Source organism: Coffea arabica, chromosome 2e (assembly GCF_036785885.1).
Source record: "Coffea arabica cultivar ET-39 chromosome 2e, Coffea Arabica ET-39 HiFi, whole genome shotgun sequence".
Lineage (NCBI taxonomy): Eukaryota > Viridiplantae > Streptophyta > Magnoliopsida > Gentianales > Rubiaceae > Coffea > Coffea arabica.
Genome location: NC_092313.1, coordinates 3,426,116 through 3,436,501, shown reverse-complemented (window position 1 = coordinate 3,436,501; position 10,386 = coordinate 3,426,116). Strand labels below are relative to the sequence as shown.

The window sequence follows — 10,386 nt, the reverse complement described above, 5'->3', positions numbered from 1 at the left end:
TCTTTTTCCTCCACTACCATTCCCACCTTTTGTCACCACCTCCCTTCCCTTCATCAGTATCCTCTCCCTCTCTTCTTCCTTTTTTCCTTCCCTTCTCCTCCCCTTCTTTGCCATTTCATGATATTGGAAAAAGAGGTTGCGAGGAAAGAAGAGGAACATGGATGGAAGGGAGAGGAGGAATGAAGAAGAGAAAGTGATAATAAAAAGAAGAAAGAAGAAAAGGAAGGGAGTAGTGGTGGAGGGAAAGGTGGTGACGAGAGATTGAAAGTGGTGGTGGCAAAAAGGTGGTAATTTGTGGTAGAGGGTGAATTTTTTTTTTGAATTATTTATTACTTATCTACTCTATTCTTATTCTAGTTTAATCTAGGAGGGGAGGCCTAATTGAACATATAAGGAAGTTGACAGAGACTGATTCACTATTGTACCAAACGAGTACACTACGTACCTGTATAAATATGAAGAAACCACTGAGTGTGTTTGGATTGTAAATTATTTGAGATATCTGTATAAATATGAAGAAACCACTGAGTGTGTTTGAATTGTAAATTATTTGAGATATCTAATATTTGTGAGATAAAAATGTGATTGAAAAATGTGTTGATGATGCAAGTAAATCAGTATGTATAAATAAGATATAAATAAAATGAAATAATTGGCAATCCAAACACACTCCACATATTGTGATAAATAATACTCCCTCCCTTTTTTTATAACTGACGTTTAAGGTTTTGCACGTCAATTAAGAAAAGTTTTTCATTGCTTAAATCTGTACACTACTTTCCTTTTGTATCCTCATTAATTGTCCAATTCACCCATGTTTTCTCTCACTAGAATACGGAGGGGCAGATAATTACTAGGGTTGTTATAAAGAGATAAGCAATAATTACTAGGAGTAGTAATTAAGAACCCTGTATTGAAAAAGTGAGATAAAAGGGTAAAATTGTGAAAAAATAATAAATACTGTATGGGGATAATAAAACGACAGATAAAAATACACTAGAGCAAATTTCTTAAACGTCAATTATAAAAAAAGGGAGGAAGTAAGAGGTAAAATTTGAACTTTTGACTTTTCATATGAATCAAGATTTAAAATCTTTGATGATGACTAACGGTTCATATCCAAATGACCGTTGATTGTGAAGGGTGATTGTTGAGGAAGGAAAAAATGTGTTTTTTTGGCTTATGTATATACAAGAGTAATAGCACTTGCCACTAGTGTCATTTCGTCTGTCCCAGTTATTTTTTACGATTTCTGTGGTTATTTCATTCAAATTAGTTTAAACGACTAGGGGTTAGACTGTATATTTTGAAATTATATGGGACTTTTGTGCACGTTGACCCATCCACAGGCGACTACTTTGCATTTTACCCCTCATTATTATTAAAACTCGATAAACTCTTTCAACTTTCTCCTCTCATGTCTCACCCTGCACGCCCTGCTTTGATTTCTACTCATCAGTAAAACTCAATAAACCCTTTCAACCTTCTTCTCCGCTTATCTCTCACCGTGCACACCCTGCTTTGATTTCTATAGCTCTTCGCCTCCAGGTTTTCGTACTTCCAGGAGATCCATTGCAGCTAAGAAACGAAAAAAAGGAAAAGAAAGAAAGATAGAAAGATGAGCAGTTTCCGGAGATTTGAACTCATCGACCACTCACCATTTCTTCCAGCTTTCTTTGAGAAGGAGACCTCTCTTTTCTCCACCAAATCCCTCACTTTAGACCACCCATATTTTCCGTCATTCCCCCCGGAACACGAGCTCGACTTCACTCTTGATCTCCTAAACCCCGCCCCTAAACCTCTCCCCGCTCTTCTTGATTTTCCTTCTCCCTCTCTCTTCAATACATTCCACACCATCACCGATCTGACCCAGGTCGAGAAAACCCCTTTCTGCATCTCCACTCGCCGAGTCCAGCACCGCGTCGACCCGGTCGGACTCCGAACCGAGCTCTATCTCCAGAGGCTCTGCGATCGCGTCTCTGCTCTGGAGCTAAGCTTTGACCGATTGGCTAAAGAGAAGAAGTCGAAGGTCGGGGAGAGGAAGTACACGTGGACTGCGGAGATCAAGGCTCCGGAAGAGGACGGGGTTGACCGGAAATATAAATGGACGTCTGAGATTAAGGATGGGAAAAAGAAGGGACATCTGGAGAAGAACTACAAGTACACGGCCGAGATTAAAGGCAAGGGCGAGGATTCTCCCATCTCCCGGAAATACACCTTCACTGCATCAACTGGCGATGCAGTCGAGAGCAGCGGAAAAGAGAAAAAAGATGTAGAAAAGAAAGATAAGAAGAAGAAGGACAAGTCCGAGAAATCCACGGGTGGATGCTCCACCCGTATAGTTGAGATCCAAGAGGAACCATCCCATCATGGGGCCCTCGTCTTGAGACAGGTCCGTAAAACATAATCTGTCAAATTATTACTATTGGCAGTTTTAAATAAGCCCTTGTTTCGTTTCCGCGAGCTTAACTTGTTAAACATGGGGTTCACTTCCTTTAACTTTTCAGTAATCACGGGTTAATTATCATTACATTGGCAATTTTTATCAAAATAATTTTTTAAAAGAAAAAAATTGATTTGTTTGAATTAGGCATTTGCGAGGAGAGTGGACATGTCAAGGGGGAAGAGGAAGGAGCTGTCTCCAAATGATGCTGCTATAAAGATACAGCTGAGCTTCAAGGCTTATCTGATAAAGAGGTCCAAGGCATTGCGGGCCCTTCGGGAGTTGGCCATTGCAAAGGCTAAGCTCAAGGAGATTAGAGCTTTGTTCAACAACTTCTCTTACCGCCGCCGCCTGGCCCGGGATACCGAGGAGCGTCAGAGGTTCTCCGAAAAGATCATCGTGCTTCTCCTCACGGTTGATGCCATTGAGGTAAAAGATGATACTTTCTACTCTTGTGGGCTAATATGTTTACATTTATTACGAACTTATGTGCGTGTGTTTATTATGTGATGTATAGTCTGGAAAAAAGGTGTGGGGAGCTTAACAGTTTAACGCCATTTGCTATTTTGGTTTTTCCCTGTATGTCAATTATGTTTTTGGCTGCGAAATGCAATATTGTTTAAACTTAGTGATAGGTGCAACTAGTAGAGCATACCGCATGAGTTATCTGTTTTCCAGTAATATTTTCTAGCAATTTTTAATTATTTTAAGCTGCATTAAGACTGAATCAACCTAAAGGGTAACAGATCACTCCCTTTAGTCAAATGAAGACTCTTAATGGAAAGATGCAAACGTCTTTAAAACAGATTTGGACGTGGAGGCCATTTTAGGTCATCTCTGATAATTACTGCACCTTTTTATGACTGGATGTTTGAATCTAATAGTTCTCCAACTCTATCTCTATAAACATTGCTTATCGCTTCCTTCTCCAGCGACTCTGCTTGCGTGTATGCAGAGAAGCAGTTCAAAATTTTCTCCAAGCCCTTGTTTTCTAGCATGGTGTAGTAAAATCTTGAACTCACTTCTCGAGTTTGCCTTTTTTGGTCAGCACAGAAATAACTATTAGAGTGTTGCTGCTCCATGTCTGCTTGAGAGCAGTCTAGATTTTTTAAGTGTAGTACGATTTTGAACTTATTTTAGTTGTGTTTGCCCTTTTCTGTCGATGGGAAAGACTCTTGAGAGTTTTGGGTCACCATTTCCGCGTGCTATGACAATTGGTGTAAACCATTCTTTCAACTTTAGTGTGGCTTTCCTTGGGCTGTACTCGTGTGAAATCTAGATACAAATTTATCTTTAGCAAATGCAAGTTCTTAGATTATGAATGCCCTGTTGATGTCAATTGTCGTCATCTTTGCTAGGGAGCTGATGTGCTAGTTCGAGCTGCCAAAAAGTCTATGGTGGATGAGTTGGAGGCAATGCTTGATGTTGTGGATCCCCAACCTGCTGGAAGATCTCTGTCCCTGAAGAGGAGGACATTTGATATGCCCGATGCTGTCATCCAGAAAGAACTTGCTGCTGGTGTTGCACAGGTGGTGCAGATGCTGGATGAAGAGGCAAATGGTTCTGATACAATTTAAGCGAGCTTGCAAGTCTGTTAACAGGTGAAATTACTCCCTTTTCTGTTCCTTGTATTGTATCTTTCTAGACAAGGTTGTATCACTAGCGAGTACTTTCTTGTTAGTAGCGGCACTAATTATCTTTATAGGCCTCTTAGGTCGTCGTTTGCTTTCTATCGAAAGAGGAGTTCCCATCGTCTCAACGCAAAGAGCTACTACATGTTGTATAATCATGTGTGTGATCTTTGGGGTGGAAGTGTAATGCTTGGATATGCAATCATTTTATTTCTCCTGACTGGCTTCTCAGAGTCTTGGACTGATTCTCATAGTTGATCCCAAGTGTGTTCTTGATTTGCCTTTAATTTCTTTTTGATCACTGACATATATTATCCACCTACTGTGTCAGGATTTCTGGGCTAATTACTTGGAATATAGGTAAAAAAAAGAAAAGTCAGACACTTATTGGTCAGACACAGGCTGGGTATAAATCTATTGGTGCCGGGTTGCTGACACCGAATTTTTTTTTAAAAAACAGCCCGGCTCCTGACTGAATTTTTTTAAAAAAGCTGGCAGGCTGCCGGACTTTTGCTTTGACTCGCTGCCTCCAAAAAGTACAAAACAAAGCCCGACTCTTGGACAAATAATGGAAAGGCTAGGCTGGCGGAATCTCTGTATGTCTTAGCGTCCCGTGGCTAGCTTTAGGAATTCTTAGCGTACGTTAACAATAACACCTCTTGATTCCAACTTTCCCAGAATTCCTAGTCTTGATACAAAAATCAGCACTTGGGGTTTTTTGGTGAACCAACGGGGGAAATAACAGTAGAGGGTGGGAAGGGAAGAATATGAATGGTTCAGGGTAACTCTTAACATCCGTGAGTAGCTCACAGTAAAGGGGCTCAATTTTGGGACAATGAAAAGATAATATCATGAAAAAGTATCAGAAGCATTTGTTAAGGGTGCGGAGGAACTTTAAAGTGATGTTTTTTAGTTTTGTTGGGTCATTGGACAATGGAGATCATGAATCCATGATCAGATAGGAGGACGCTACTTTTGATGATTTGGACCTGTTACAAATTGAGCATAAGAAATAGGCGTTAATCATAATTAATTTCCTTGAAATATATATCATTTTTCACTTTATCTCCTAACAAATTTTTTGTCTTGCTTTATACCGCATTGGACACAATTATAGCTATATTATTGTAAACTCTATTTTCTCTAGCATTTTTTTCTTCCCCTTTTGTGCCCTTTTATGCCCTTTTATGCTTATTTGAATAATTAATTAACAAATAAATAAATAATTACGATTCTATAATTATAGGAAATAATAACAAATAACAACAAATAAAGTATAATTAAATAATAACAAATAGTATAACAAATAACATCAAATAATGTATTATAATTAAATAATAAAATCATTTATAACAAATAAATGTATAATTTAATAAATAACAAATTAAACCTAATTAATCACCTGAATTAAATGCATTTTAATCGAACCTCTTAAAATTAATTCATTCAAGTAATTAAAGTAAGTAATCCATTAAACTAATTAAACTAATCATATACTAAATAACATAAACTAATTATCAACTAACTTAACAAATAAAGTGGATTGCATTAAACTAATATCACATAATTGCAGCCTTTTTTTTTTTGGTCCTTCTGTAGCTAGCCACGGATGCTAAGGTATATTGAGATTCTTCTGCCTAGCCTTTTCCTTTTGGTCCAAGTGTCAGGCTTTGTTTTGTAATTTTAGGAGGCAGCGAGTCAAAGCAAAAGCCAGAGAGCCTGCCAGCTTTTTAAAAAAATTCGGTCAGCCCGGCACCTGTCATCTTAAAAAAAAAAAAATTTGGTGTCAGGTGCCGGGCCAATAGATTTATACCTAGCTTGTGTCAGACCAATAAGTATTCGATTTTTCTTTTTTTTTTCCTATATTCTAAGTAATTAGCCGGATTTCTGAGGTGCAAAAAGCTCATATATTGTTCTCAAAGAAGTCGCAATACGAGATATCTATGTGAAAGTAAAATTAAGGGATAATTTCAGAAAACTCCTTGAAGTTTCTGACAAATGCGAGCCACCTCTTTCCAGGTTTCCCTAATTTTTCAAATCTTAGGGGAGGTGGCTGCAATTGTTAAAAATCTAAAGCGAGGAGGTTTCTATAATTATCCCTAAAATTAAATTAAATAATGTGGTGGATGGCAAATTGCATGATTAATAACAAACACGGAACAAAATCCGATGTCAGAAACATTTACCAAAAGGTTTTTTGGTAAGATTAAGAAATGTCAGAAACATTTAAGCTGCAGGCTGTCAACCAAAAGTTAAGAAATGCTAGCTTAACCATGCCTGCAGCTACCAATAAAATATACCAAAATCTGGCTGACAGCTTGCAGCTTAACTTTTTTTTTTTTTTTTTAAAAAAAAAACTTGCAGGCTGCCGGGCCTAGTCTGCAGCCTTTGTGGTTATTTTTTTTTAGGACTGTCAATGGAGTTGGACCAGCCTAGCTCAGCTGTCCGACAAAAAATCCGATGAATCCGATCATTTAGTGAGCCAGACTGAGTTCGAACCTAAAAATTAGGTTCAAATTAAATATGAGCTGAGTTTTGGCTTTATTAGGTTTAAACTCGATAGGTCTGGTCCTTTAATTACCTATATATATAATATTTATATTTTGATATTATGAACAATTATATATGGTTAGAGATTTAGTGTATTTGTTTAGTGAATAAGTACACTTAGAATTAGATGAAATTGGCTGAAACAATGAATTGTTGCCTAGAAGAAACTAATCATGGATAGTAACGCAAACTCTAAACAAGTGATGGACTAACCAGTTTTTGAGTAGTATTACACAAGGGTAATCGACTTTCATGCAAAAGAAGGGAGCCAAGCCACAAATCCCAAAAAGTGTGTACTGGATATAAAAGTAGCAGTCACCTAACTTTTCCGTGGGCTTGTTTGGTGGTCACTGGCCTTAGGTTCGTTACCAACCAAAGAACTCCCTAGTCAACACTCAACAGTCATTCTTCAGTTTTGTACTATTGCCACGTCACACGGACCAACTTTGCACTGTTTCCAAAATGTCATCTTGGATCGGACTAGCAGCCCACGTATGAAAGTGAAAAATGAAGAACATGTGTCGCTTGTGCGAGTGAAACACTTTGCGAAAGGGAGACTGGACTCGATTTGCATGGCAATATTCATAAATGACTTGTTTTTTTTGTAATAGATGCACGTTTTTGTATGTAAATTAGGGCGCATAAATAATCTAGTGCATTTCTATGTCTTAGTCAAGATAAATATGCTTTCCAACCTTCTCTTTAAATGCATCTTTTGACTTTTTTTTTTTCGTTTTTTTTTTTTGAAGCTTTTACAACCCAAAAGTAAGCTTGGGAGAGATAATGATATATCGTTTAGAACTGGTAAAGGGAGGAATTCGTGACTGAGTCCAGAGTCCATTTTAAACAGATATGTGGCTGCGACTCCAACCACAGGACTTTTCCTCAAGGTTTACGTCTTCCTTTATTATTATTTTTCTTTTATATAAAAAAAAAGCTGCTGATGCTGCTAAGCACAACCCCTTAAAAAAATAAAAATAAATAAAAAAAAGGGGTAAAAGATTTTACGCTACAGTTTAACGGACAAGTGTCATTTTTTAAGACATTGGTCGTGGGAAAAGAGAATAAGGGACAATTGTTATTTTTAAAAAGCTCTATCTAATTTTCTTGTCTGTCGAATGCTCTGAAGCGGCACAAGAAGTTGAACCGAACCGTTGGTGCTAATTCATTAGTACTAGAAGCAGCCAGAATGGTTTGCTTGATGAGTGTGATTTGTTTTTGACATAATTAAGCTTAAGAAAATGATGTCCCATACATAATGTTCAGAGAAGTTTTAAGTTTCCTGAACCTTCTACTGTTGGCCGAATCGTGTCCCAGCGTTGGAGACTAGAGGAAAATGCACTTCGTCGGGGATCTTTCGACGCCAACAACATATGATTAAGGTTCCCACCTTCCTTGAGGATAGATTGATTACTTTGGCGTAAATTAGCCGGAGTCAACTACCAAGGAAGAGGGCGTTAAGTTAATTAGAGTTGGCGGTTGCGTGGAAATGCATTTTCCCGTATCAATCAATTAATAATAATGTTGTGGTCTTCTTCCAACTTCCAACGCCCAATTAAAAATAATGGTTTCCGACTACAGAAGCTTCACGTGTTTACAATTCTGAAAATTGCGGCATTTATTGACGTATCTAGACCCATCATTTCAACCATCTTTTACAGAAAGTCCTTTTTCTTTTTCTTTTTTTGTTTCTTCGACGGCTAGCAGCCACTTATACTCCATCATCCTCTTCCTCTTATATATATATATATATATATTGATGGAATCGTTCCAAAAGCGTTTTTGTTACGGAAGATAAATGCGTCTAAATATCTAATATCGCAATTTGCAGCATTTTGTTCCTTGCTGAACAACCTTCTTCCCAAATGAGTCTTTAAACAAAAAAATAATAAAAGGACTCGTGCAAGGCATTATTGTGAATTTTTTATGGTAGCATGATTTCAATAATCGGTTAGTTGGAGTACCACGGCAATTGAAGACGAGAAAAATTAATGGTTTTGATTCGTTCAAAAGCCAAAAAAAAAAAAAGAGACAGAAATATTGCAGAGTAGAAGCAGGGGCGGGCAGAGAAATTGTGACCCTCTAGCTTTAGAGTTAGGCATAGTTGACTTCTCGCTCCCCTTTATACCTAGGTCATCACCAGCATTTCATTTTTCTATGTGGTTGAAGTGGCTTTTTTGTTTTTTTATTTTTTGGAGGGGAGGGGGGGGGGGGTCCCAAAGAGAGGAAATACTAAAAAGAGAGAGAGAGAGAGAGAGTTGACTCCCTATTTCTGACTCCTGAGTGAGTGATCACCACGGCATTCTGACTTGGATTCCCATGTACTGGTAATCTCTCAATGCTCCTCAACCCTTCTTTCTCTCTGCTCTTTTTCCAAATTCCAAGTGAAAGGTAAGGAAATTTTGTCCAATTGAAATGTCTTCCAAGTGAAATGTCTTCAAGTTCACGTCTTTTGCCCAATTTCTCTCCGTATTCCAGAAACTTTTTGACCCTTCGAATCCAACTCGAACTCTCTGTACATGCATGTAGAAAAGTGTCATTTTCTCGGATCATCTTTGCTGCTCTGATCAGTTGCATCTCTCCCGGAGACCCATGCACGCGTCGTTCTAGAGATCTGAAATGTGTAGTACAGCTTATTGTAACTCACAAAAAGGCGAAAAAAGTATAGGGGAAATGAGACATGCCCGGAGCAACTTCAGGAACCTACGTCCATGTAGTGGAAAGACCCCCCCAAAGCTTTGACTCTGCATCTGGGATTTAGAGCCAAATAAACTAGCAAAATCCCAAAACGATGATGCTATTTTTGCCATTTTGGTTAAAAAGTCAATTCGAAAATTAATCAACAGCTACAGCATTGGGAGCTCGAATGGCCTCCAGATTGATAAAAGGACAAATCTCAGACCAAATCTATGGCCTCCACATTGACAAAGGACAAATCTCAGACCAAATCTGTGGCCTCATCTGCCATCCAGAGAGGGCCAAGACGGATTTGGGGCAGGGTTCATGGTCCAAGACTGATGACCGTCCCTGCACGGTTCATGGTCCAGATTGGACCTCAAAAAAATGTGCGGCTCAGATAACAAGTGGTAACTCGATTTCCGCGTCAAGTGTGGGGGTCACCACTATCTGTTGTGAAAATACAACCTGTGAAAAAAAAGTTACACGGTGAACAAAAGAAGTTACGCGCTGTTGATGAAGAGGAAATTTGTCAGGACGGTCCCTGCCCCGAGTCCGGCCAAGACCGGTTCGGCATTTGTGAGCCTACTTTGACTCGACAAAATACGCGGCCGCAGAGCTGGATCCTGCCAGATAGGATATAGGAGGACTCGTCGTTTCCTTACTCTGAGCCGCACGGGCGTGACACCAAAGATCTTTAGCACTTGACAGTCTGCGGCCCATCTCATGCCACGTGGAATTTCTCTGACCAGTAGTATTGCTTTTATTTATTTATTTATTTATTTATGGGGATTACTCCTTGAACGTGGGTCCTACTCCTACCAAAGTGTCCCTGTTACTGCAAATGGCTCCGAGGTGGGAGGGTGCCTGGCTGGCTGTTACTGCCACGGTCCCCGGTCAGTCTCTACTCTCTCGGCTCTACTACTAATAAGTAATATCTATCTCCGTTCGTGATTCTCCTCCTCCGGCTCCTAGTCTCTCCTTCGCTTTCTCTCCCGTCTCACCAGTTTCTGCAACGTCGACTGTCGAGTCTTGACCGTCACCGACGGCGCCCAGCCAGCTGTCACGGGAAAACGACTTCACCAC

General features: G+C 39.1%; 1 protein-coding gene across 3 annotated transcripts; it reads left to right on the top strand.

Moving 5' to 3' along the window:
• The first annotated feature begins 1,397 nt into the window (after positions 1–1,397).
• Positions 1,398–4,361, top strand: LOC113730179 (BAG family molecular chaperone regulator 7). Of its 3 annotated transcripts, none has more exons than XM_027254698.2 (4): positions 1,398–2,392; positions 2,591–2,872; positions 3,802–4,044; positions 4,158–4,361. In XM_027254698.2, exons 1-3 carry the CDS (start codon positions 1,619–1,621, stop codon positions 4,018–4,020), a joined length of 1,275 nt encoding a protein of 424 aa, XP_027110499.1. In that variant the 5' UTR covers positions 1,398–1,618; the 3' UTR covers positions 4,021–4,044; positions 4,158–4,361. The 3 variants fall into 3 exon arrangements, with proteins under 3 accessions (XP_027110499.1, XP_027110498.1, XP_071934270.1); XM_027254697.2 differs by having other exon boundaries at positions 4,149–4,361; XM_072078169.1 differs by having other exon boundaries at positions 3,802–4,361.
• Positions 4,362–10,386: the final 6,025 nt, after the last annotated feature.

Bases quoted from the DNA above. Each gene is read 5' to 3' on its own strand.
- LOC113730179 (XM_027254698.2), top strand. From the start codon at position 1,619: ATGAGCAGTTTCCGGAGATTTGAACTCATCGACCACTCACCATTTCTT. The intron at 2,393-2,590 runs GTCCGTAAAACA...TGTTTGAATTAG, and splicing joins GGGCCCTCGTCTTGAGACAG to GCATTTGCGAGGAGAGTGGA. The intron at 2,873-3,801 runs GTAAAAGATGAT...CATCTTTGCTAG, and splicing joins TCACGGTTGATGCCATTGAG to GGAGCTGATGTGCTAGTTCG.